General features: G+C 54.4%; 1 protein-coding gene across 1 annotated transcript; it reads right to left on the bottom strand.

Moving 5' to 3' along the window:
- Positions 1 to 583: 583 nt before the first annotated feature.
- Positions 584 to 25,671, bottom strand: Wfs1 (wolframin ER transmembrane glycoprotein). The gene is made up of 8 exons (XM_026395280.2): positions 25,530 to 25,671; positions 17,344 to 17,580; positions 13,713 to 13,795; positions 11,736 to 11,880; positions 10,387 to 10,557; positions 9,724 to 9,804; positions 7,568 to 7,713; positions 584 to 3,178 (listed from the first exon to the last, which is right to left on the bottom strand). Exons 2-8 carry the CDS (start codon positions 17,573 to 17,575, stop codon positions 1,367 to 1,369), a joined length of 2,670 nt encoding a protein of 889 aa, XP_026251065.1. The 5' UTR covers positions 17,576 to 17,580; positions 25,530 to 25,671; the 3' UTR covers positions 584 to 1,366.
- Positions 25,672 to 27,060: the final 1,389 nt, after the last annotated feature.

Here is a 27,060-nt window from a genome sequence, read left to right as displayed (position 1 = left end):
ACTCCATGTTCCCCAACCACAGCGGGAGAAGCCTACCTACAAGGAGCAGGAGGGGGTGCTAGACATGCCCTCATCCTCAAGAGGGAAACCAGGACCCAAGGGACCCAGGCTCATCCCAGGTGGGGTCCCCCACTGGTCCAGCACCTAGGAATGACTTAAATTCTGATTATAATCCTATGAATTGCCATGGTACCTGACTGAGCCCAGGAACTTTTACCAACAGACACACTACCCTGGTGGGGTGTGCTGTCATCATGAATTTCCATGGATGCTGTTTCATTAAGAATTTGAGTTTCAAAGCAACTGTGACCACTTTTCACCTAAAGATCCATCAGCAGCTGGCATTCCATGCTTGTGGGCACTGGGCATCCCTGCTGTCCCCCACCAGAGGGTTATGGCAGAGACCCTAAGGCCCTGCATACTTGGGATGGCTGCAAGGTCTGCTCCTGGGCAGGGGATCAGACACGTGAAGGTCAGTTCTGCCTTCCAAACCCCAAGTGTGCATTTCATTCCACACGGTGTGGATGCTGGCTGATGCTCACACACAGCAGAAGTCACAGGCAAAGGAGAGAGGAGTGCAGATTTCACCAAAGCTCTTTATTTCGGCTGTGGGAGGACTCTGAGCCGCTCTACAGTACTGAACGCGGCCAACCTTCCTGAGCAGTGGGGATGCCCAGGGTGCTCCTTATTTCCAAGTCCTGGTAGATTCAGGCAATCCGGCACAAACGTATCCACGACCTGCTGGACAGTAAAGCCACGAGGCAGGGTGTGGTGCCCAGAGCTCAGTGTGGCACGCCCTGCCCATGGCTGCCTCACCCAGCTCAGAGCGCAGGACTCAGCCAGGCCTTGATCACATGCTGGGATGCAGGCAGCGGTGCAGCCCCAGAGAGGCGAACAGCCATCAGGGCTTAGCAATAACCAAATAAATAAGAAATGCTATCATGGAGTACACAAACGCGCAATGGTTCTTTAAAAAACAAACCCAACACAAAAGTAAGCCAGGGCCAACAGGGTATACCGACGTGGGGGAGGGGGAGAATACCACCTGTAAAGTGCTTTGTGAGACACGGGGCCTTTCTGGTCTAGCCTGGCACCCCAGCTTCACTGGGAAAGGCCAGGACTGTGGGCAAAGACAGCATGCGATTCCAGCAGTGCTCGGCCTCCAAGGTGGACAGAGCTAGGGAGCAGCCACCCTCACCCCTGGGCAGTCTACACACGAGCCAAAGGTCCTCGAAGCCCTGAGCACACACCAAAGGTCCTCGGCACACGGGAGCACACGCACACGCGGCACGGGGCTGCGCCATCTGGCTGGGCAGTGCTCGGGAGGCCTCACAGCAACATGCACTGGTGCCTCTGCGGCGGCTGCTCATGCGGCTGACAGGAACGGGAAGAAGAAGAAATCGAAGGCAAACTTCAGGGCACCGTGCACGGTGCTGCGCCAGTCGTGCTCGATCTTCACGTGCCGCCTGGCGGGCGAGAGCTGGGCCATGCAGTTGAGGCAGCTGATGGCCTTGAGCTCGAAGACAGGCCACTTGCTGCCCAGGCGGCCCTCAAGGATGGTGCTGAACTCGATGAGGCTGCCCTGGCGCAGGTTGAGCAGCACGCTCTTGAACTCGCTGCTGGCCCGCAGCACGATGTCCTTGGTGATGTCGTCCTCCTCGTGGCTGCGGGTGCTGTTGGTGCTGCTGCTGAACGGCATGCCCACCGTGATCTCGAACTTGTACCGGTCGAACTTCTTGATGTGGCAGGGGTGCTTGGCCAGGTGCTTGAGGCGGCAGAGCTCCTCCTCGGCAGTGGAGGTGTTGCCGGGGCTGCAGGACGGGTAGGCCTCGCCGTAGAGGCAGCGCATCCAGTCGCCAATGAAGTGTGGGAACATGTTGATGGCCGACTCGGCACTGTTATCGATCTCCGTCACTCGGACGTACTTGAAGCGGCCTGTCCACGTGACCCTGTGGCCCTCCAGGTGGCTGCACAGGATCTGGGTGCGTGCCATGTTGGTCTCCTTCCAGGCCCGGGGCCCACACAGGAAGCCGTACTGCTGCCAGGTCAGCGTGGAGTTGTAGACCTTCATGCCCTCCGAGCGGTACACGTAGAACCAGCAGAAGAGCACGATGGCCGTGAGCCACACCAGGATGAGCTTGACTATGGAGCTCCGCGTCAGGGACTTGACCATCTCCACCACAGAGAAGCTGGCCTTGGTCCACCAGCGGAACAGCAGGGGCACGCTGCAGATTGCCATGGTGACCAGGATCTTGGTGAGCTCCAGGGACACAAACCACCGGGCAAACTGCACCACGCCCATGAGGGCCAGGCCGGCCACCAGGATGGGGAGAGCAAAGAGAAAGAGGAAGTAACCAATGGAGGCGCGGACCAGGCCCAGGCCAGTGGACTCCAGCAGGATGGCCACAGAGAGCTCACACCACATGAAGCAGACCAAGTAGGGCACCAAGTAGCAGTAGGTGCCCTTGAAGTTCCTCAGCTGGGCCATGCGGAAGAAGAGGTAGAAGAGGTAGACATAGAGCAGGCAGGGTAGGCTGACGTTCAGGACAACAAAGTGGCCGATAGGCACAGTCAAGAAGGTCTGCCCCAGTACCTTAAGGTAGCGCCCATCCACGGGCATGGTGGGCAGAAGGGAGAGCAGCCCAGCAGCCACCTCAGTGACCAGGGCCCTCCTGGTGTAGGGCTTGGCGGAGCTGCTCAAGCTCATGTAGCTGGTCACTGTGAAGAAGGCGGCAATGACGGCCAGCTCCGAGCAGGGGATACAGTCCTTGCTGGCCAGTGGGAAGGAGAAGATGACAAAAACAACAGAGAGCAGGAAGTGGGCGTAGGGCTCCAGGTGGTTCCAGCCGAAGTTGATCTCGGCCTGCTCCACGTCCAGGTTGGGCTCGAAGCGTAGCAGCAGGTCAGTGAGGGTGCGGAAATTGTCCCAGGCCTTGCTGTCCTGGAATACCTTGAGGGTGCAAATGACCATGGACACAAAGGACAGGTAGAAGATGACCAGGGGGATGAAGAAGGCAAAGAAGTCGATGGTCAGGTTGCTGATGATGAAGAAGAAGATGAGGGCATTGATGTGGTGGGTGGGCACAATGGTGGACAGCCAGTGCATGCCTGCCTTGGAGGCCACGTCGATCAGGTACTCTTTGACCTCCATGATGGCATGTAAGGGGTACTTCATCACCTGTGAGGAGAGGCTGCGTTGGCGTCACCTGAACAAGGACCCACTGCCCTCCCTCGCCTCACTCTGCACAGTGGGTAGCCTGCTCCACCATTTCCCTACCTCTGGCACCTTTTCCCAGCAGGTCCTCCCACCTGGGCACCCGCCTCCAGGTGAAAAAGTGCTCCCCACACCCTGCACCCCCCGTGACCTTCTCTCACCCCCCACAAGTCCTGGTCCTCCCTCTTCTGGGCCCTAGAGCCTTTCTCTACCCACCCCAGGCCTGGCTCCCCACCTTCTACCAGAGAGACAAAACTCAAGTGTGACTGTCTCCCTTGGGAGACCTCACGCACCTGGAGGAGGCCAACCAGCTCCCGTCCTTGCCCCAACACAGCCTCCTGCGTGAAGGGCCAACAGCCCTTGGCTGCCTGTTTGGGAATAGGTTTGCATCTCCCTCTGCCTCCACGGCAAGGGCGTCCCTCCCTGAGCCTCCGCTTCCCTGTCAGTCAAGGGGGACAGCAGCCATTACTAGAAAGACTCTGCTGGGCTCCACAGAGGTGGGAGCATGGCAGCCCTGGAGGGCGGCTGGGCAGCGTGGAGAGCACAGGTGAATGCGGGCAGTAAGGGCGCAGCTCTCTCTTAACTGAAGAGCCGATGCAGCTGCAGTGGGGCCAGGTGCAGCCCTGGGAACCAGCTGCCCACCACACACACATGCGCACACACACACACACACACACCCCATACTGCTCACAGGAGACACACAGTCCATGGAGCCCCCCTCCTCACCTTGAATTCCCCTCCCCAGTCAGTATCTAGTGTAAAGGTTAGAAGCAACTCGTGGCTTTTATCACAAAAAAACCTGAAAACCCAAGCACACTCTGGAGGAAGGGCCATGGGAAGCAAGGCGGGGGCAGCCTCGGAAGCAGGGGGCGGTTCTGCCACCCAGAACAGCCTCGTGTGCCTACCACAGATCCCCTGGAGCGCCAGGCCTGGCCAGGGCATGGGGAAGAGGGGGAGGGTGGAGAGGACAGAGGAAGTGGTGGACAGTGCCCATCCTTACACAGCATGGTGTGCGGCACAGGGAAGGGTCCAGGGCCTGGGCCAACACCAGGGAGTGGATCCCTGGAGGGCCCAGTCCTGTGAGGGGCAGAGAGCAGCTGCTCACCATTAGCAACGGGCCAGGGAGCAGCACGGCCCCCACTCCCTGGGACAGGCTCCCCCATGGCCTCCCTGGAGGGTTCAGGAGGACTCCTGGTGAACGGAAGGAAGTGACCACATGCAGGTGGCCCTCATCTGCCATGAGCCTTGGCTGTTGATTCACAATGACCAGAACACCTGGAAGCCACAGTAGGCTGACTGCCAAGGTAGAGAGGGATGGAGCTCAAGAGGCCCATGTGCACACAACTACGTGCACCTGTGGAGGAAGAGCCTCGTTCTTCTGGTATCTTGGGACAGCACCTTGAGTGCTTTGTTTTGTTTTTATTCGTACTGGGGACTGAACCTAGAGGTGCTGTAGAGTCGTATTCCTGGTCTTCTCGATTTTGAGACAGGGTCTAAGTTGTGAGGCTGGCCTTTAATTTTTGATCCTCCTGCCTCAACCTCCCGAGTTGCTGGGATTACAGGTGTGGCCACTGTGCCTGGCTCCTCAGTATGTTTTATAACAAGCAAACAAGTGAATGAGCTGATTAACAGCTAGGGTTCCCCTGCTCCCTGGGCTACAAACCTTTCCTACGAACAAAGGGACACCCACCCTCTGGGAAGTGGTCATGGGGAGATCAGGCAGGGCACCAGCCTTGGGACGTATTTCTGACACACGGCAGAAAGCAAACCAGGATTTATGAAAGTGCACCTCCTCTAGGGTTTGCCTGGATGGAGCCCTCTGGCATTAGCCAGCAGCTGGCTAGAACCCAGAGCCATGCAGTCAGTGGGGTGCCAGCGGCTCTGCTCATCCTGTAGGCGGACCTTGCTGTCAGTAGGAGAATCTAAGGTGCCCTGGGCTGCTACGCCCCTCATCTCTATTGTGTGACTAGCCCAGGCAGCCTGAAGGACGTGGTCTAACAGTGCCCAAGGGGCTGGCGTTAAAGTACCTGAAGTCTAAGGCTCAGAACCACCCACTACTTTTCATGCTGAGGCGGTCTCATGACAGCCTGGTACAAAGACCTGTAAAAGACAATGAAGCTTCTAGAACCTGAGATCCTGAGGTGTCTAGCACCTGCCCCAGGAGCCTCTGTGATCAGGAATGCTCTCCTTTTTAAGATTCCAACCTCTGGTCCCCACAATTTCTGCCCAAGCCCTTTCTCTTGGGAATCCACCAAACTGTGGGACTAAAATTTTAGTGTCCTTTTCTATAGAGAATTTCTAAATAAATTAAAATAAACTCTACCTTGGGCTGGAGAACACATGAAATAATAATTCAAAAAACACCAGTGAGGAATCCAGTTCCAGGAAAGGAACATCAAGGGCCCTCTGTGCAGGAGCAATCGAGCAGCCCGTCAGCTGGCACAAGAACCGAGAAGGAGCATCACACCCAGGCCAGGCATGGGCAGAGCCCGCCGTTAGTAATGCAGGGCAGGTGAGTGCCTCCAGCCAGGTCTGTTCTCACCTGGAGAAAATGCTCACTTGTTGGGCTTTCTAATAATTTAATGTACAACATGTTAGGGTTTTAAAACATTATTGTTTACTTTGAAGAGGGCGACAACTTGCACCCCCAGCTCAAGAAGAGCTGCTTGGCCTCTGGAGCCAAGTTGTTTGTGGAAGGACATCAACTCACAAGGAGGTATCTGTCATTTTCCCGAGTGTGGATAACCGCTCCCAGAACAGCGCCCCTCAGTCCTCTGAAAGCCACTATAAGCTAGACAGCTCTGGAGCTGCGAGATGCCTGTCATGGTTCCTTACCTCTTTCCAAAGACTTTTTTTACCAAGACACACTGTTGGGGAGTCAAAAGGCTCTGACGGCCCCAAAGATGAAAGCAGACACAGACCTTGACTACTTCCTGTCACAACAAACAGAGCTTCCAACTGCTCAAAGCACTGGACTCATGGCCTGGAGCGAGTGACGCTCCACCTGCTGCCCCAACCAGGGCGGGCACTCTGGGCAGAGGATCACTGGCACCCACCCTGCATGTACAGCTGAGATGCTCTGGCCCTGGTCTTCTCCAACTTGCCCGTCACCTCTGACCTTCACTGGCATTTGGGGATGCCTCCTCTTTGCCAAGAACCATGTCAAGCACTCTAGATCCGTTCTCCCGTAAAAAAGTGAAGGCATCCTGTCTGTGACCCCCCAGGGCTCGGGGCAGGCTCCCTGGGTTGTGGCTATACCACCCTGTCTCAGACCGCAGTCTCTCCTGCCCTGCACACACCACCGGTCCTCAGTGGAAAGGGCAAGGCCTTTAATTCATCACCCCAGGGACCTGCCAGCCTTAGGTGCTCGTCAGGGACTCAGACCCAGATGTGGGCTGAGCACCCAGTCCCTGGTTATGCCACTGCCCTCTGGCTGTGGCCTCTCCTCTTCCTCTCTGCCTTCCCCTGCCCCTGCTCGACTTCCTCCACTCCCGGCTCCCGCATGCTGCCTGTTCACCTGACCACCTGCTGGCCTGCAGCGGAGCCACCTTATTGCTGCCCCCATCCTAACTCGGTCACCCCATTCTCACACAGCCATGGGTCCATCCATGTTCTCGGTCCATTATGAACACTCAGAAATGAAGAATGTTGGGTAACCCACACCCAGGGCTTCATGACACGTCCCCTGCTTGGAGGAACTGCCCCAGTGCTGCCCTGACAGCCCAACTCCTGGAAGTGCCTGCAGAGTGAGCTAAGGACACATCTAATTCAACCTTGTGGGCTGACCAGGGCAATTCCGTGAGAAGGCCATGGCCTCGGTGTGTCTGTAGTCCAAACCACCCACATGGACCAAACCCAAGGAGCTCTCAAGGCAGGGTGCAGGGCCGCATTTCTGATTTCTCTGCCTCCACCACACTCCTGTCGATTGTATTGCTCACTATCCTCAGGTGTGCCCCTATCCCCCACATAGGCGCTGGCCAACCCTCAGGATCCTTGAGCCCTGGAGGCCCAGCAAACAGGTCCATGGCCTGGCCTGCCAGACACTAGCACTCTGTGTCGAGGAACTGGCCTCTGGCCTGTGCTACAAATGGATAATCCATTTCTCTCTGTGGCAAGTCAAACAAAAAGTCCAGCTCCAACGCCTCTACCGGCTGTCCACACTGCACTGTGCGTAAAAATCCCCAGAGGGACCGCAGCACTGGTCACTCAGAACCTCCTTGGCTTCTGAGCCGGCTGCCTAAGGAGGCCTCCTTCTGAGGACACGTCTTTAGCAGACCCTGAGGACAACCCCAGAGACAAGTGGCATACCTCCAGGATGTCCCTCCCACTGCTTCCTGGAGGGTGACAGCTCACCTTCTGGCGCAGTGGCAGATCCTCGGGGCTCTTCCCAGCCAGCTCGTCGTCGTCATCATCCTGGAGGAAGAGGTTGCTGGGGATGATGCCCTTGGCGTACTTCTTGGTGATCTCCACGAAGTCGTCCAAGGCGATGTAGTTCTTGGCTGCAGCACAGAGGAAATAGCACAGGGGTTCCCCACTGTCAACCCACTGTGACTCTGACCTGGGCAGCTGAGGAAGGGCACAGTGGCTTGTGGCCCCGCTGGGACAAGAGTCGAGATGAGGTTCAAAGCCCTTCCCTGGGTGTGATTACGGATGAAGACCAGCCATATGGGGAGGAGCTGGTGGGCATGCCGCACTCCAACCTCCACCGCTGCCCCTGGCCCTGGTGACATGCCATTCTCCATGTGAGGTGACCAGCCCACCCAGCTCCTATTGCCTGGAGCCCACCTGACCTCTGGGCCCAGCTCCACGGCTTTCAACAGCCTACATCTCCTGTGCCTCTGACTCCCTTTCTCTCCCTTGGATGCTCACCAGGGCTCTTACAACACTGTGACAAGTCCCCCAGCAGCCAGCCACCACCTCCGAGCCCCCATCCAACATGATCCACTGAGAGCCAACCGGTGACCTCCGTCCAGCACTTGTCTGCCAGGGTCCGTATGCACTGGGCATTCTTCTAAGTCCTGGGAAATACTAGGAAACCCAGCATGCCTGAGTCCAGGCTCCCAGTGGGGAAAACAGACACGAGACAAGGGCTGGGAGTCCCCCAGGGTGCGTCCATGTTAGAAGTTCTCCTCCAGGCTGCCCAGGGTGGTGTGCAGAGGAATTGACACAAGGGGGTCACAACTGTGAACACCTCTCCTCCCAAGTCCCTCTCAGGTGTGGGCTCCGCCTCAGCCCGCCTATTAGTGCTGAGCAGCCCTCTTGTTCCCCCGAGGAAGGAGAAATGGAAAAGAAATGGAAAAGAACAGGCAGGAAGGAGACACAGGAAGGAAAAGGAGACTGGGATTTCATCTGAAAGCCTTGCACTCAAGTTCCTCAGGCCTCTCCTCCCAGGTCAGTCTTTCCCCCAGGCCTGTCACTCCCAGATTTCTGAGAAACCTACAAATCTTAATTCACTCACTTATAAAAACTGCCCTGTGCAACGTACTACCATGTACATTTCTAGAATAAGCAAAAAGACGGTATCTTACAGGGTACTTTCCACACAGTATCCATAGATCAGAAGTTTACTTCAACCTGAAGATCTCAAGAAGAGCTGGACCTGCATGCCACCCTGTGATCACCAGGACGACCACCCTACACACCTGCCCATGCCCACCCCTCATGGAGTCACCTTTAAAACAAGAGCCTGAGACCCCAGAGGTGCTTCTCACCTGAGAGCGAGCCACATTCTGAAAATGAACGTATCTTCACCTTTCTAACAAGCTCCTCCTCTTTGTAAAATCTGATGCATTCTTAAATTTTTTTTCTGCTTCGTGTCAAGAGCCTGCAATCTGAATAAAGGGCTGTTCTGCCTCCGGAGACCCCCTCAAATCTCTACAGTGACACCCCCATCTGTTTTCTCCAGGACAGCAGCCCCGGGGTCTCTAGACTGCAGAGTCCACTCCACATAGATGGAGCGATGGTCAGGCCAGGGAGCTGCATGCAGAGGATGTGAGGCTCTCTGATCCTGGAGAGCCAAAGGCACCCGCAGCTCAGCAGGTCCTCAGACCTCTCTCCCCTCCCTGTGCAAGCTCTGCCCCTCCCAGTGCCCAGCTGGGGCTGAGTTCTGCACACACCTGCAGATCCCCTTTTGGACCTACGCCCACTCTCTTCCCCCTGCCTGGAGCGCCTCCTCTTCTGTTCATGGCTGACCCCTCCTTACCCTTTCCAGCTCATGTAGGCACCGTGGGTGTGGGCTCCCACACCTTTGCCTGCCAGTCTTTCTCATATGGCAGGGGCTGTCATGTTGCAGGTATGTTTTGCTGGAGCTTGGACAGCCTGGTGGGCAGGGTCTAGATCCCAGTGTCCAGAGCACTAGCACCCAAACAGATAGGACCAAGAATCCACTCACATCCCCCAGAATCTTGATTGTGGCCCAGGCCTGGGATCCACCCGAAGGAGCAGATGCCATAGCTGAGAGGTAGGCGGGAAGCCCAGGTGCCACCCTGGTAGGTACAGGCTTTACTCACACTCACTGCTGACCAAGCGCTCGAGCATTCGCCTCTGCTTCTGCAAGGACCTGGGGACAGGGCCTGGCTGCGCTCCTCCATCTGCCAGAGACAAAGTGAACTGAGAATAAGGGCTGTCTGTCTCCTGCCCTGAAGCCCACCAAACAGAGGTCGTTAGTGAGCCGTGGGGACCCAGGGCTTGGGGCCTTCATGGCAGCCCGTGAGTCTTACAAGCACCACACTTCTGGCAGCCACCTCTGAGCTTCCCCATGAGGTGGACTCAGCACCTCCTACAATGTGACACAATCTCTCCCACCTGGGGACAAGGTCACTGCACCCTAGGCACACTACCCTCTTTGGTTGACACCACCTGATCTCAACCACTTTTGGCCAGCATCATATATTGGTTTGGTTTTCCCACTGAGTAGTGAGCTCCCCAGCAGTGAGGGCAAGTTGTCTGTCACCTCTGTATACTGGCCCAGACATAAGGAGGAGCTCAGCACAAATTTGATTAATGAGCAAACACCCAAGCCAGGATTTACGCTGTCCTTCTGTGAGCATGCCGAACCTCCCTACTGCAGGCCCCAATCCCCATAAAACATGCCTGGCCCCAAGAGAGAAGGTCCCGGCCCCAGAGGAAGGCCCAGGTCCCAGGAAGGACCAGTACTGTGGTGGCCTGCCTACCATGCTCGTTGACCTGGCCCACATTCTCCAGTAGCTCCGACACAGCCACCTGCTTCTTCTTCTTGGGGTTGAGCTTCCAATACATGACCAGCGCAGCTTTGCGCACAGCCCTCTCCAGGTCAGTCTCGGAGGAAAGCTGCTTCACCTCTGGCTCGTTTTCGGAAGTGATGCCTGACAGACAGAGGCAACAGTAAGTCCTCCTCCCGCCCATCTGGGCCCATCAGTGCTGCTCTGAAAGGCCAGGGAAGGCAACGTGTGAAACAGCTGTCGGGCACCTTTGGCTGCCAGACACTGGCCATCTGAGGCAAGCACCCCCCGCACCAGCTCTCCTGGCTGGGGCCCAGCTGGTCTGGTGGCAGATGGCCAAGTGTCTCTGCGTGCAGGTGTATAAAGGCTTTCTGTCTTCCTGGCTCGCTCCCTGCCCCCATTATCCTCTGAGACCCTTCTGAGTGGGTGCTGGTCTAGAGCTGAGGCACACGGCAAGGTGCTGGCTTGCCCAGGGCCACAGGGTCCCAGGGAGACAGAACTGCCTCGAACCAGTTCAGTCTCCCTGCACCACTACCAGCTGGGCGCAATGGCAGGGCCATCACTGTGTCTACAGCGCTTCACAGGCACAGGCCCTTGAGGGCAGCCAAGGGAGCAGTATCTCCCACGTGGCAGCCCTTTCAGAGGGAGCAATGGTGAATAGGGTCCACTGCTTTGTCCTTCACCCATCACTACCTGGGACAGCAGCCACCTCTTCCTGGGGGAGGGGGAGGAACCAGACTTGGGAAGAATGACTTCTCCTTCTAAACACGCCCCAAATTTTACACACAAACAGGACGCCATAACAAATGGCCTCCTCTGGGTTCCCACTGCCCCGGTACCCCTCCCCACCCCAGCCGCCTCTGCCCACGTGCCCACTCTTAGGAAGCATCAGTCCTCCTCCTTCTACTGTGAGTGTAACTGAGAAGGTCTTCCTGGGCCTATGGTCCCCAACTGTTCTCAGAGACTGGATGGAAACAGCCCAGGGGACCAGAAATTCTGCCCACAGGCCTCTGCTTTAACACGGTACAGCTGGCCCTGTGCAGCTGCCTCCAGGATCTATCTTCAGTTTGGATCAGAACCCAGAAGGGAAGATGGCCATAGTTAATTACTGCCAAAGGGCAGGGAAATGGCTTGGTCTGTTAAATCTCCCATCATGCCCCACAGTGTCTCAATCGACAAGGCTACTAGCCAAACACACTCCCCATTTCCCAGCAGTGTCACCAGCACTAGGTTTTCTGTGTACCATCTCAGCTGTCCATTTAGCGAGCAGCATTACAAACTGCTCGTCCTCAGGCAGCGGCTGGAGCTCCCTGCAGACTCACCTTTCCTGTCGGCCAGGCACCGGCGCAGCAGCTTCACTGCCTCCCTCCGGCCCTGTTTGGCGGCCAGGATCAGCCAGTCCACGGCTGTGCAGTTGTTAAGCTCTTCGTCCCCATCACTGGCCAGTCGCAGGTAGTGTTTTCCCACCTGCAAGTCAGACACCACTCAATCTTGCCTTTTGGGACCTCGCCTGCCCTTACTCCTGCAGCCCACCCCTCAGGTCCCCTCCCCATGTCACTCAGACCAAGAAGAAAGGTGGTGGGAATGGGTCCCACTGGGTGCCTGCACTAGACTAGACTCTTGCAGGTCCTGGGCCCTGGCTCCTGCCCAAAACACTGTGAGGCAGGCATAGAACCCTGGGCAGATGAAGGAGCCACAGCGCCTGCACTCTTTAGATCTTCCTCAAGCTGCTCCTGCCCACCAAGAGCCCAAGGAGGGAAACTCACAACAGTGACGGCCCACAGACCTCCTCTCAAAACAGGTGACCACATAAAACCAGGAGTGGAGAGAGGGCAGCCAGACAAGGGCTGAACTGGCCCACTGGCCAGATTTTTTTTTAATAAATTCTCTAGACAGAGTGACCACTCAGAGACGAGAGTGAGCAGCACAAACAGTAGGGGGGCTGTAGGAACGTGGAGGTGGGGAAGGCATGGTGGCTTTTCTGTGATCCTTGGTCAAACTGGGTGGGTATGACAGAACATGGAGCCCAAAATACCTACTATCTGGCTCTTTATGAAAAGAAAGATGCCGGCCGACCCAGTCGACCCTCATTCTCTGGACAAAGTGAGGCCCAGGGCAGACAGGGCCTCAAAAAGGGCCAGTATGTGATCCAACCCTGATCCAACCCTGGAATGTCCAGGCTACAGGCTATAGAAGAACTTCAGAGTGCAGAGGGACAGGGTGAGCCACTGCTCTGGACAGATCTCTGGGGCCTCTGGCAGCCCCGCTGCGAAGGATGTGGTGATCTCCCTACAGGGTGGGCCGGGCAAGGCTGGAGGGAGGCACCAGGCAGAGACCTGCTCACAGCTTGCTTCCTCACGCTCTCAGGCCCTCAGCTTCTCCACATTAATGACGGGAAGCTGGACTCTGGGACCCCCGCTCCAGATTTCCAGATACCAACAGGAGAAATAGCAAGAAGCATGGGGACAACACCGCCCACACCGCACCAAGGACCAGGTGGGAGGTCTCGGAGCTGCTGACCTGGGCATGAACCATGGCGCTGTGCCTCCTGGCTCAGTGAACTTGGGCAAGTTACTAAAGCTCTTTCAGAGAGTGAATGATGATCCCCCTCTAAGGACATCATGAAGACAACCTGAGACGACCATGACCTGCTGAGGTCCCCCCCACCCCCGTGCACCTCCTTGTGTTTTGGTTCCTGACCCCACTAAGCCCTCTCTATCCTCAGGACCCCCGCTCCCTTCTCCTGTCTATGCCTTGGCAGAGATGGCACCTCCTCGGAGGACACCAGGAGCCTCTGCTATTTCCTCTATCAGGAGCATCTGTTTACTTTTTTGTCAGCTCCTTCCACTTTCCTGTCACTTCCATGAGGATAGGGTCCCCATCCATGTGGCACTGGGTCTCTGGCACCGGCACAAACCCAGCCCACGTCTATGGTCACTTCTCTGAGGGCTCTGTGCAGTACTCTGGTCAGGCACAGAGTGGTCACTCAGAGACGAGAGTGAGCAGCACAAACAGTGGGAGGGGCACGGATCAAGGAGCTGCAGGAATGTGGAGGTGGGGAAGGCATCTTAGAGGAGGGGAGGCCCAAGGCAAGGTGTGAGCCGGACCTGAGGGAAGACATGGGGGCCGGCCCAGCAGGGTGCTGGGGGGATGGCACTGTGGACGTGGATCCACCGAACATGGCTGGGGCACAACCGTGCTGGTTCCACATTCCTCTTCTGTGGGCTGCAGAGCTCTTGGCCAGGCCTGTCCTGATGGGGCTGGAAACTGAGTTCCCAAGGGGACAGTGTGGTCCTCACCTCTGTCTGTGCCTTAGGGTCCCCAGCCTTGGCCTTCTCCAGGACTTCCTCAAATGGGATTTCCATATCTCTCCTCATAGGTCCTTTAACAAAGGGAAAAAAGCAGAATGTCAAAAGCCAGACCTTGTCACTTGGCAGAGTGGAGGGGCAGCAGGAAGGGCCTTCAGAAGACGTGGTGCCGATACTTACTGTGAAATCCAGGCCAGGAGTAACAGAACCGCCGCAAAGACAGGACAGGGCCAGGGAGCGGCAGTCTGCCTCCCAGCTCTCCAAACAGCCCCAGAGCAGAGACTGCAGCATCTACCAAGCGCAGTGACTTCCGACAGCAGAAATGGGAGGCACAGGGACAGGCACAGTCCTGAGTCCCACTAATGTCCCCCTCAGCTCAGGCCTTCTCTTGCTGGAGCTCTAGAAAATCTAAGGGCTCCATTTGAAAGACACTGGCCTGGACAAAAAGAATGTGCAGGACTCAGCATGCCAACGATTGTCACCACAGACACCTGCCTTCTGGAGAGTACAGTCAGCGTACGGACATCTTGGCACAGATGCTTCCTGCTGATGAGTGTCTCAGTCTGTCGGGGCTATGATAGCTGCCACACACCGGGCGCCTTACAACAACAGAATTTATTACTCCCAGTTCTGGAGACTGGGAGTCCAAGATCAAGGTGCCAGCAGATGATGTCTGGCAAAGGCCCCTTTATAGTTCACAGATGGCCCCTTCTTGCTAGGGCCTTGCATGGGAGGGGTGAAGGAGTTCTGGGGTGGGGGTCTCTTTTATAAGGGCACTATTCCCATGTGTGTGTTCTCTACCCTCATGACCTCACCGGCCCCTGAAGGCCCACCTCCTAGCAGCACTGCACAGCAGGTCAGGAGGCCAGCATGTGACCTGTGGGGCACCACAGTGACTCACTCAATTTCCACACTGCGCCACAGTGAGTTCACCACCTCAGTGGCTCCTAATTCCCATGGGGTGAGGGGGCATGCTCAGGCTTGCCAGCCTTTCCACTCTCTCGGGCCTCGGGGTTCTTCCCTGTGGCCCCTTACTTTACAAAATGGTGCCACAGACCATCCTGTGTACCCTTTGTTTTCCGTGGGAAATGATTTTCCTAACAGCTTCTCCAATTGAATGACTCATCACAGGGCTCATGCTCTGTTCGTCTTCCTAAAAAGTTACCTACAAAAACATCATACAACTACATCAATTCCATTACAACCTTATCGACACTGGGTATCACAGCAATGAAGAGAGCTTTTAAAACTACTCATTTTTACCAGCTCCTTTCTTTGATTCAGGCAGACAATACTTAAGGGCTGACACTCAGTCCCACAGCTTGACTCCAACCCCTGCTCCGCTCCACCTTGGCAGAGACGAGACACCTGGCTCTGGCACCTGGGAAGCACGATGGGCGCTTGGCAGAAGGCTTTTGCCCTCTCACTGTTTCCAGAGACCACAGGCAGAAGTGAGGGACGTGACACCTGGTCCCTAGCCACAGCATACAGAGGGCCAGCTCCTCACCACTTCCTCTGCGGCTGTCCCAGCTCCAGTCTCTGTCAGCCCTGAGCTGGGCTCTGCTGCAGTGCCACTGGCCCCTGCCTCAGGGCACCCAGTGCTCCAGGGGAGGCAGTGGCAGTAAAATGGCCAAAGACGACACAAGCACAAGGTTCAAGGATGAGGGTCTGAGTGTCACACCCAGTTAGGAGAGAGTGCAGGGAGATGGAAGATGACCCCAAAGTGCAGACAGGGCGTCGATGTCCAGGATCTATGAAGAGCTCAGAACACTCACACGAAACACCAGATGACCGGTCAATAAAAAGGTGAAAAGACTGAACAGCCACTTCTCAAAGGAAGAAATACGAATCAACAATACATTACAACTATTCAACATCTCTAACAACAAGGGAAATGCAAATCAAAACTACTCTGAGACTCACCTCACTCCAGTCAGAACAGCAATGATCAAGAATACAGATAATAAATGTTGGCAAGAAAGTGGGGACAAGGTATGCCACACCTTTTGGTATTTAGGTAGGACTACAAATTAGTGCAATGGGAAAAGGAAGCACCCGGGTAGCAGGATGGAGAGTCCTTGAAAAACTAGGAAGAGGACCACCACATGATACAGCCATCCCTCTCCTGTGCACCCCAAAGATTTCTGATCGCATACTGCAGTGATGCAGCCATTTCATGTTTACAGTGGCCCAACTTGGAAAACTAAGCTGTGGAACAGACCTCAGTGCCGTCCACAGATGAGTGGACACACACTGGGGAGCCGTCGGGAAGAAGGAAATCACGGCATTTGTTGGTAAATGGATGGAACCCGGGGCTTTCATGGTAAGAAAAACAAGCCAGTCCCCAAAAAGTCAAAGGTTGAATGTTTTCTCTGGTATGTGAAAACTAATCCAAAATGAGGGGAAGGGCCACAAATAAAGAAATAGAGAAAGAGAAAAAAGAGAAAGTTTCATCAAAATAGAGGAAAGATCAGTAGAGCAGACAAGGCATTCAGAAGGAAGAAGGGATGGAAAAGGGAAGAGGATGAATCAACCTGAACACAGCAGGTGCACACAGCAGGTCCAGGGCCTCAGCATGGATGGTGTGAGGGCCCTGCTGATGGGGCAGTCTCTCAGGGAAGAGAAGATGACAGGGGCTGGAAAGAGGGTTCCTCACAGAACCAGAAGAGCCATGGCCACACTCTTTCCAACTGCCCACCTGCTCTCAGCCCCTGCAGCCCTGAACCTGCCCTGCTCCTATCCCTCCAGTCCTTGATGATGCTGTTCTTGGTACCCAAATCCTTGCCCACAGCCTCACCCCTGTTGTATGCCAACTCTTCCCCCTGCCTGGCGTCCAGCACAGAGAAGAAATAAAACAAAAGCTGCCGAGAGTGGAGACAGGGAGTATCTGCTACAACCACTAGGGGCTGTAGAACAAGACCCACCCAAGGTACAGCTGGTGACCCTAGGCCTGGCCCTCACCTGCTATGGATGTGTCCAGGGAGACCAGATGCAAAGAGAGAAGTCCCAGTGAGAACACATGGGCCTGTCACTGCAAGGCTCACTCACCCACACTGTCACCCCACTAAATACCCAGGACACTTCTGAACCAGGGACCCTGGCAAGATGGGGTCCTCCTCTGCAGACAGTGGATTTCAAACTGCAGATTTCACCCATGAGAAGGTCATGAGGTCAATTTAACTGCCCCAAAGCAGCATTTATTTTTAAATCACAGGAGCAAAGTAGAACATAGACCAGAACACATAGGAAGGGCGATACTGCTTTGGAAACTTGTTCCCAAGCATGTGAACGCATGTGTACATGTGCCACACTGCAACAGAACATGAATTCCTGCTATGGGAGCAGGCTGGAAAGTGCCAGAGGCAGGAGAGCCTTATTAAGCAGGTGGCATTGAACAGGTGAGATGGTGATACCATATCTGGGACAGAGGTTCCCACGTGGCCAAAGGGAAGGTAGGAAAGCATGGAGGCAGATTAGGGAAACCCAGAAAGGATACCCCAGCAGCTCTTAGACCTGAGGTTCTGAATAAGACTGCAGAGTTGGAAGCAAGCCCCACCTGAGTCACTGAACAGCCACAGCCAGCCTGGGCTGAAGACTGCTGGCCCTGGCCCTACCCCCTTACCAGCTCCACCCATTTCTTCTTGGCTCCTGGCACGAGGGGCCCGAGGCTCAGCTAGGGCAGCTGCTTCTCTGACGCTTGGGCCAGGGCCACCTTGTGGCCTGGGAGCTCGGGGCGCCTCGCTCCTCTCTTCTTCCACTGAGGCAGTGGCATTGAGCCGAGCGCGGGCTTGAGGCTGTGGTGCTGGTGGAGGCTGTGGGATGGAGGGGCTCAGAGGAGGGGTGCTGGAGTCCATCTTGCCTGCAAGAAAAGCAAAGGGTCAGACACACTAGGGCCCCCAACCCAGCTTGTGCCAGCTTTTCATTTTTCAAAAGAGAAGAAAGCAAAGAGATGGGTGGGAGCTGCCAAGCACCCTGTGATCTCGTTTAACCTCACAGCCCTGCAGGCAGCCCTGTGCTACAGCAACTCCCTAAGGGTGTCTAGGGCGACACACAGGGCAGCAATTCTGACCTCAGACCCTCGGTCTTAGGCTTTAAATCCCGAGTTCCCGCCTCACCAGGTCAAGCCACGAGACCTTGGGTGTTAGTGTCCTCATCTGAGAAAAGAGGATGGGAATGACAACATTCAGACATAATCCAGAGAAACACTGAGCACAGTGCTTGGCTGTGGGAGCTTCGTGTGATATAATTCAACATCTGTAAAAGTGAGCTGACTTGGAAAAATGGGTGTTTGCAGATGCTAATGAAGTTCAAGGTCTTGAAATGAAAGCCTCCTGGATTAGAGTGGCCCTAAATCAACACGGAGCCTTCTCACAGGAAAGAAACACAGACGTGCAGAGAGGTCATGAGAAGCAAGGGCCAGAGGCTACAGGGTGCAGCCACAAGAGAAGAGACCCAAGGCCTGAGGCTACCATCGGAGCTGGGGTGAAGTAGGGAACAAACCCTCAGAGTCTCCAGAAGGGACTACCACAGCCCATACCTTGACCTTAGATTTCTGTCTCCAGAATCGTTTATGATACTAGGGAATGAATGCAGAATGCTCTACTGTTAGATGACATCCCCAGCCCTTTTTATTTTTAATTTTTAATATTTTTATTTTTACAGTGCTAAGGATGGAACCTAGGACCTCACACATGCTAGGCAAGCACTTTACTATTGAGCACACCCCCTACTTCTTATTTTGAGAAAGATCTTGCTAAATTGGCCAGCTTCCTGCATCAGCCTCTCAAGCTACTGGGATCTGCAGGCATGTGCAGCCACACCTAGCCACCTCATTTCTGGTGATTGTTTATGGGGACTTTGGGAAATGAACACCTTGGTATAAAGTAAAAGTTAAATAAATTGAGGAGACTTAGGGAAAGATTGGTAGGATAGGGTGAGTGGGGATGGCACACACCTGGTGAATCCAGATTTTTCCAATCAGAACTGCCCAGATCCACAGCCTTCTAGACCAGGCCCTGATCACAGGACAAGAGTCACAGAACTTCAACGCCCCAGCTACTAACACTTATTAAAAAGCAAATGAATGCATAAGGGTGGTGGTGGCATATGAAGAGACTTCTAGAACAGACCAGAGAGCACAGAGAGCCCATGGCATATGTCATGATGGGGGAAGGGGTCAGTCAACAAAGGGCCACTGCATGCTGCTCAGCAACATGGAAAACGGTGTCAACACAATTCAGAGCAACTGCAAGTCACAGACCATGAGGCAGAAAGCTCTAGAGGATCCTTAATCTGGATGATCTTCAGGGACACAGACCCCTAAAATTGTCAGGCCCCATGCACACTGTGGGGCGTGGGAGATTTTTCCTTCAAACTTCCAAATGACCCTCCCCATGCACAAGGCTCCTCTCTTCATCACACATGAGGAAACTGAGGCACAGAGCAGGGGAGGCTGGTGATGAGGAAATCTGTTTCCCAATCCTCACCTGCCAAGGCCCCTTCCTTTTGGCTCTGGGCCCACCAAGCTGTGTGGTCCTGAGCAGCCCAAGTCCCTCTCTGTGCATCAGTATCCTCATCTGCTTGAGGATCCTACCCTGTCCTTGGGCTGATTGTGAGGACCAGTATGGCCACAGCTGCATGAGGGGCCAGGGTTCTGGCTCCCAGCCCTAAGTCAGTCCAAGTGGGTTGAGCTGGATGTCTCTAGACTAATCACTGGAAAACAGGAATGGCCGCAGGTTCCATCAGTTCCAGACCGTTCCGTTTTGTTCCATCCCCAGCTACCAAGGGGCCCTAAGGATCAGATTTGTGTTCAAAGAACAATGTAGATTTCAATCTGAATGCTCCTCCCTCAGAGGGACTGAGCCCTTATTTTAATTTAGTTTAGATTTTTTTTTTGAGCCCTATTAAAACATCCCCAGAACAATGTCTTTAAACAACAACAACAACAACAAAAAAAAAAACATTGCCAATACTCATGAATTTGCTTGGAAATCAATGCAGGGCTTGCTGCTGTCTCCAAACTTTGAGCTTCTGGGAACTGGCCACTCCTGAAGACCTCATCATTTAACTGCATGTGCAGAACTAAGGGAGCGCAAGGCCTGCTGGAGTCAGAGAAAGCGAACCCACACAAAGCAAAAGTCATGCAGGACACCAGACCATCTGAGTCAGCAAGAAAGCCTTGTTCTAGTTGGCTTTCCCCCATGGCTCTCCTGCCCCAGAAACAGTGGCACCTTCTCTAAAGGCAGAAGGGCAGCTGAGCTTTACTGAGAGCTAGTTTATAGCAAGGCACCTATCATTAATAACAACGGCTCTGCTCTCAGTGCGCCAGATACTCTTCCCTTGGAGCTACTCCTAGGCAGGTACAACAGCATCCAGGGGCTGCTGGTGGAGAACCTGTTTCATCTCCAACCCTCACCCCATTTCACAGACTAGGAAACCAAGGTGAGAGACCTGATGAAACAGCTCGCAGGGCTGAGGTTAAAATTCAAGTCCACACCTGTATTCCCAAACCGCAGCAAGCTTGTTTCTGGAAAAGAGGCCTTTCAAGCTCCCTCCATCCTCTCCTCCCAGGTCCCTTCCCTCCACAGCACTGGCTGCTGGTCTACTGCAACAGGCAACTCCCACCCTCACACTCTGCTCCTGCAGCACCTCTTCCTGAGGAGCCCGTCCATCCCTACTGGACAGCCTTCATGCCGAGCTCCAGAGACACCTTTGCAGGTATCTGCCAGCTGCTTCCGTGAATTCCCTGTCTTCCTCATCTGCTCACGGATACACACACACTCTCCATTAGCCCCCTTCTGCTAAGGGGTAGGAGGGACAGATACCATCCCAGCCAACAGGACTAGGTTGTAAAACCACAAGCACCATGGGGAGTGGCTGCTTAACCTCACCGACTCAGCCTCCCCACCTGGAAAATGGGATAACACCTTCCATGTCAGGGTGAGAAGGGGATTCCAGGTGTGATGGAAGAGAAAACAATCTGCAAAGTGGAGTCGCTACATTCCCATTCAGTTGAAAAACACCTTATAAAAGGAAAATTCAGGGAAATGCAGCTTCTAGCTAGACGGCTGGGTCAAGTGATGTGCATATCACATTCCAGTCAAAGTAAAATCATTTAAAGCCAAACCTCTGATTAGTAAGAATGGATGAATGCAGGAGGATTAATTGTCATGTTCCCTGAGGGTTGGCCAAGCCTGATTTAGATCAAAAAGCTTATTTCAAAGCAAACAAACAAGTCCTGGATATGGTTATTCACAGGGACAAGGAGTGCCAGAAAGAAGCAACAAAGGCAGGACCTGCCTGGCAACTGCTCCTTTCTTCTCTGACTAGTGCCACTAAGGCAGGGGCAGCAGTTCAGGTACTCACTAGGGCATAATGTATGGGGTCAGAAGCCTGAGCAGCCAGGCCCTGGAAAGGCACACTACCTAGGAACTGATGTGTCGGGTGATCTTAGGCAACTCCCTCTCAAGGCCTGGCACCCCTGATGGCAGAGCAGGAGCTTCATCCCCCTACCTCTGTCCCCCCAGTTCCAGGTAATCCCACTGCCATGATGGCCAGAGCAGTAGCTTGGAACCCATCATATAAAGATCGCAAAACACAGAATGGCTAGCATTCTTTCCCTGTGAGCACCAAGGCATATTTTTATCCATCAAAACACAAACACCAGCACCAAGGAGCTCAGCTGAGGAGTTACGTCCCCCAGAGAGGGCTGCTCCAACCACAAGTCCACTGAGGGCTAGAGCACAATGACCATGTGCAGTCTTCTGCCCAGATGCACTGACCCTCCCCCGGGCCAGCCCTGATTCTGCTCTGCAGGGTGGTCCCCACCCTCTAGAAGCTGGCCTGTAGGAAGCCAAGAAAATGCCCAGTGCCTCCACCTCCAGAATCCCAAGATGGGGAATCCAGGGAGATACTTGCGGGGTTCACACACAGGATGTCCCCCAGCAACACTCGTTGGCATCCAGAATGATCTGTAATGAAATATGTAGCTCTCCACATGGTACAGCACTGTACTGCTATTTAACATGATCATGTACGTGAATGTTTACAGAAGGGGGAAACGTTTGCATAACACTGATGGGCAAGATTAAAGCAGCATAAGATATTATTCTGGGTCTGTTTAGAATGAAAAGAAAATTTATCTGCAAAAATATATAGAAGAAAATGGCTTTTAAAATGTTAACACTTGAGGGCTGGGGTTGAACTCAGCTCTAGCCTAGCATGTGTGAGGCACTGGGTTAGATCTTCAGAACAACATTAACAAAAGTAAACAAATGAAGGCATTCTGTCCATCTAGAACTCCAAAAAAAATTTTTTTAAACTGTTAACACTTGATATCTCTGGGTAAACATTATGGATGGTTTTAATTCTTTAAAAATGTATTTCCCTAATTTTCTATAATAAATATACAATGTTTTTAAATTAAAGAAAGGCATTTTAAAATGTGTCTGTGACTGAGTCCAAAGGAAGTGGGCTCAGTAGGTCCCTGGCCTGGGATGTCCACATTGGCCTGGCCCGACCCAATCCCCTGGCACAGAACTGCACCTCAAGACAAGGACACAAAGCCCTTGGTGGCTCCCAGGTACCTATTTTTGCCCAGAGTATTAAAGGCCAAACCAAGGAACGGTCCAGCTCTCTCAATGTGACAAGTTCACAGGAATAAAGGGAGACTCAAAGTGGAAATGGCCTCGGTTGTGACTGTGGACAGCCACAGACCACCACCTGGCACCTGTCTGGGCCTGGCTCAAGCTGCTCAGCAGGCATGGACTGAGGGCCTGTCTCACACCAGGCACTGTGCTGGTCCTCCTTGCCCCAGAGAGGATGCATCCAGAGCCAGATGCGTCTTTGAGCAGCCCAGTCTAGATGGACAAACAACCACAAAGAGCAGTGCCTGGGGCTACAGAGCAAGAAGGGGTCCCTCAAACCATGGGAAGGGACAGGCTAGGGACTCTACAAAAGCCTAGCTGAAGGCCTACTTCAGAATGAGGCCCAGAGCCAGGCAGACAGCATGGGGGCATGTGTGTGTATGTGGGGGTTGGGGCACTCCAGCAGGGGATACACCCAAGAGAAGAGGTAGCACAGGGACAGCAAGTCAGCGTGTGGCAGGCAAAGTGCAGGAGCTGGGAAAGGGACACAGGAAGAAGAGGCCAAGAGAGAGCAGAGCAGGTTCCAGGCCTGAACAAATGCCAGGCTTAGGCAATGGACCTGACCCCACAGGCCAGAGGGAAGGAGAGGTAAAAACCATCAGGCTGTCTGGAGTCAGAGGCAAACAAGGTAGTCCAGAGAGGAGGCTGCAGGCCACGTGGGGAGAGATGAGGCTCTGCATCAGGGCAGGCATGGGGCAGACTGGGAGGCAGGAGAGACAGGAGGTGACAAACAATGTGAGGAACAAGGAGGCACAGGGTGGCCTGGCTGATGGCTGGGGGCTTCAGCCTACTTCCTGAGGTGGGGAGCAGTGCCATATAGGGCCCAAAACTCTATACCTGTTATGGTTTTTATAGCCACCATTATGGACCATGTTTGGCTTCTGTCTAATTGTAGGCATTTCCAGGGGCCAAGACTGAGCTGGGTTCCCCTTTGTGACCAGACCCAAAGGCCTGTCCAGCCCTGACCTATAAGGGGCAGGGGAGGCCAGAACTGAGAGTCCCTCTAGCCACTTCCACCTGGGAAAAGTAAGGGGAGTCTCCCAGCCAATTCTGCCTGTGTCTGGGGGAGTAGGGGGAACAAAGGACCAAGCAGGAAGGAAGGAACCTCTTTCTAGATCCTTGGTCAGATGGAAAGGGCTCCTGTGAGAGCTGCAGACAGGTACTAGGTGGGGAGGGTGGACGTGTTGCCTCTGGGCCCCCAGTGGACTCCCTCATGGGGCTGCACTGAACAGAGGCAGCCAGTACCCAGGGTACCAGGGAGGGATCCTTGAGTGAGTGATGGATTCTGGCAGAAGGGAAAGTCCTTTACAAACCACAAAGCCCTGGGCCAAATGCCAGGGGTCACTGTTCAAGGTGAGGGGAGCAGGGTACACTACTTGGGGTGGGGGACAGAGGGCCTGGCTGTGCTGATCACCTGCAGGCACCAAACCAGCTAAGCCTTACCTCACCTACTGTCCTAAGTGGAGGCTATACCTCCCACCTGACTGAGAGGGTTAAACACAGCGGGGGAGTGGAGTCTTGGGGGACGCCAAGGAACTACAAATGCTTTCCCCTGGAATTTCATAACATCAACTGCAAAAAATGGGGTGAGAGGAACTTCTCTATCACACCCAGAGGGGTTGGGTCAGATTCTGCAGAAAGCCTTTATCTATCCAACCAGAAATGAAGTTTCCAGGGCAGTATCCTGCCCAGGCCAGGTCCCACCAGACAGGGTTATAGGCTGCCACGGTCCTCAGCCCTTTGGAGGCTTCAGGCTGGCTGGGCACACCAGAGCCCTGGGTGGGAACACAGAGGGTGAGGGGATCTTGTCCCGTGAGGATGGCCTTAGGCTACAGCCTAAGCAAATCCATTTTAAAACTCCAGATTGAAACCTGCAGTCTCACAGGCACGCCTGACAGAGCCCTTCAGTATGGCCCTCAGGCACAAAGACGTCACTTATCCCCACTCTGACAAACCCAGAGTGAAGCCTGTGGCAGGCTGTCCTCGCCCAATAAGAGGGAAAGGCAAAAAGATCAGGGTGGGGACCACCAGACCAGATGTTTTAACCCCAGGGTAAATGATGTCACTGGGAAATCCGGTGGCAACTGATAGGGATTGAAAGGGGGTCAAAATCCCCCAAATTTGGTATAAATAATGGAGCAAGAGAACAGAGATTCAGCCAGCCGACACTGATGCCCTCACGCTGAGAGCCTGAAGAGGACCTGGACTGACATCCCAACACTTCTCACTGTTGCTGATCCTCTGCATCTTCCTCACCACTCTCAAACTCTACCGCCACATCTTGACCCTGGGCAGAGCCTCCTCAGCCAGTGGTCAGCTCCACCCCAGGAGAAGCCTGCCTGGGTTCCTGTCCTGATCACTGAGGTCTGAATGAGTGTGCATCTGGTCTGAGTGAGTGTGCATCTGCTGGACTTAACGGATGTGATTCTGCAATCTGTATTTGGGGTAAAAATGGGAGTTCATAACCCACTTGAATCTAATGTATGAAATATGATATGTCAAGAGCTTTGTAATGTTTTGAACAACCAATAAAAAAAAAAAAGGCTTGAGACTTTTGATCTGACACTTGAACTTGGCACACAGAGGGCATGTCTGTCATGAGCCTGTCAGGATTAAGTGTGTTTGCGGTGCTTAGAATTAATCTAGAATGGTTTGCTGTGAACTGATTATGGCTACTGCAGTGACTAGCATTAAGGATTGACGTCTTTCTGATTAAGAACCTATAGAGTGAAATTGTATTGAGTGATTTGAGTGAATAAAACATTAAAAAGGGCAGAAGCGCGTGGACATTCTTTCTCCCCTCGACTGCAGATGTCGCACTTTTGCCCATCGCGACATCCCGCCGGCTAGCTGGGCACGAGCAGGTCGGCGCCTCTGGGGACACCCGCTCTGGTCCGCCAGAGCCCGGCCTCTCTGGCGCGCGCTCCCTGGGCAGCGCTTGGCTTGGCCACTACGGAGGAGTGGGCCCGCCCGGGCAGGATCGCCTCGGGCATCGCGAGGCGGGAGGGACCCCCTGCCCTCCAACTTCGGGGAACTCGCGGGGGCCTTCGGGTCCGGCCACCCATCTTCTCAGAAGGGTAAACTGAGGCCCGCGGCGGGCGAGCCACCTCGCCTTCCGGGACCCTCCCCATCCCCGGCACGCGCCCCCCGCCCCAACACTCACCTTCCGGCGAGAGGGCCTCACGCGGCGCTTCAGGCCTTCTGGTGGGTCGCGAAGTTGATCGGGAGCAGCGGGACGCGCCGGATGGTGACAACAGCAGTGGAGCAGCCGGAGCGGGCGCCGGCCAGCGCGGACTTGGGCCCGAGGGGCGGGGCAGGGGGCGGGGCCTCTGCCGCCCTCCACTCGCTGCGCGGCCTCGCGGACGCGGCTCCGGTTCTGCCCACTGAGCGGCCGGCGCACCGATCAATCACTGCGCGCCTCCGCCAATCGCGGAGCGCCCCGCCTGCTGCGGCCGTCTCTCCCTCGGCGCCTCCAGGACCTTGGGCGCGGGGAGGGCAGGTCTGGACCGACCGCCTACAGCGAAAGTTTCCGAGCGGATTCGGCCCAGGACCGCGCCCTGGCCCCGCCCACAAGGCGTTCCGTGGCGGAGCTGGAGATGTGGGCGGGGTGTGTAACAGGTGGTGGGACCCACCCGCAAGGTTCGGGACGACTTTCACCCCGGACTCCGGCTCCCGGGGAACCACCTTTGGATTCATTATATTTGTTTTTGTAATATTAACAAACACGTTTTGAGCGCCTACTGTGCGCCGACACCTTAATTCCGGTGCTGCTAGACATACAGGAGCTCCCTCAATATAACATCCAGGGCAGAAAAATGCGGCCCATTTAAATGTGTACGTGTAACTAAGTATTGCTCTAAGTGCACAAAATCAAATGCAACGTAGCAGGCTTTTCACGAGGTAATTGTGGGATTCCTTTGAAAGCATATATTAGCCCAGGGAGTGATGTGAGGCTCTGGCAGTTGGGAGACCCCCTTCTTTAGGTCCCCTGAAGTGTGTGAGAGATGTGTTTTGGAGAAGAGGGAAAAGGTCCATGCTTGATACAGGCCCCCAGTCCTGAAGTGGAAGTCCCTGTCTGCTCTATCATTGGTCCCCACAGTCAATCTGAGATACCTGTCCTGGGTCATCTTTACAGAAACTGCAGTTCAGAGATGTTAGAAACAGCACTCTCTGCAAGGTGGGAGCAAATATTCCAGTGATTTTGGAGATGGATTCTGTCCATTGAGCCACTGCCTCAGGGATTTTGTCAAAGCTACAAAGTTCATCAGTCTCTGCATTTGATCCTCCAGCTGTCCCCTTGACCCCCGTCTCCTGCAACCTTTTGAGGCTCACAGGGAAGGAAGGAAGGGAGGCAAGGAAGGCTGGGCTGAGCAGTGAGGCTCTGACAAGGATCCATTTAGGGGAATTTTCACACATGGAATTTTTTGTTGTTATTGTTCCACCCTTTCACTCCTAAGGACCCGAGGAAACAAGTGGCATTGGACTCAGTTTTGTTGCTAAGAAAATTGAGTCTTAGTATTTTGTCCACAGTCACTTGGAACACTCCCCTCTCTTCTAATTCAGAAAATGCTTGTATTTTGGGACTGAGTGCATCCAAGAAAGTGTTTCCGGAAGTCACCATGAGTTACATTGTGGGGCTGTTTCCTTAGGGCTAAGTGCTGGAAGCAGGAACACTGAATCATGATGGCTTTCTC

This window comes from Urocitellus parryii, chromosome 10 (assembly GCF_045843805.1).
Source record: "Urocitellus parryii isolate mUroPar1 chromosome 10, mUroPar1.hap1, whole genome shotgun sequence".
NCBI lineage: Eukaryota > Metazoa > Chordata > Mammalia > Rodentia > Sciuridae > Urocitellus > Urocitellus parryii.
The sequence above is the reverse complement of the archived record's forward strand: the minus strand, read 5'-3'. Positions and strand labels throughout refer to the sequence as shown.

Excerpts from the sequence above, each read along its gene's own strand:
- Wfs1 (XM_026395280.2), bottom strand. The coding sequence starts at position 17,575 with ATGGACTCCAGCACCCCTCCTCTGAGCCCCTCCATCCCACAGCCTCCA. Across the intron at positions 9,805-10,386 it reads GGGCCAGGTCAACGAGCATG|ATGGAGGAGCGCAGCCAGGC; the intron begins GTAGGCAGGCCA and ends TGTCTCTGGCAG. Across the intron at positions 3,179-7,567 it reads ATCTGCCACTGCGCCAGAAG|GTGATGAAGTACCCCTTACA; the intron begins GTGAGCTGTCAC and ends CTCTCCTCACAG.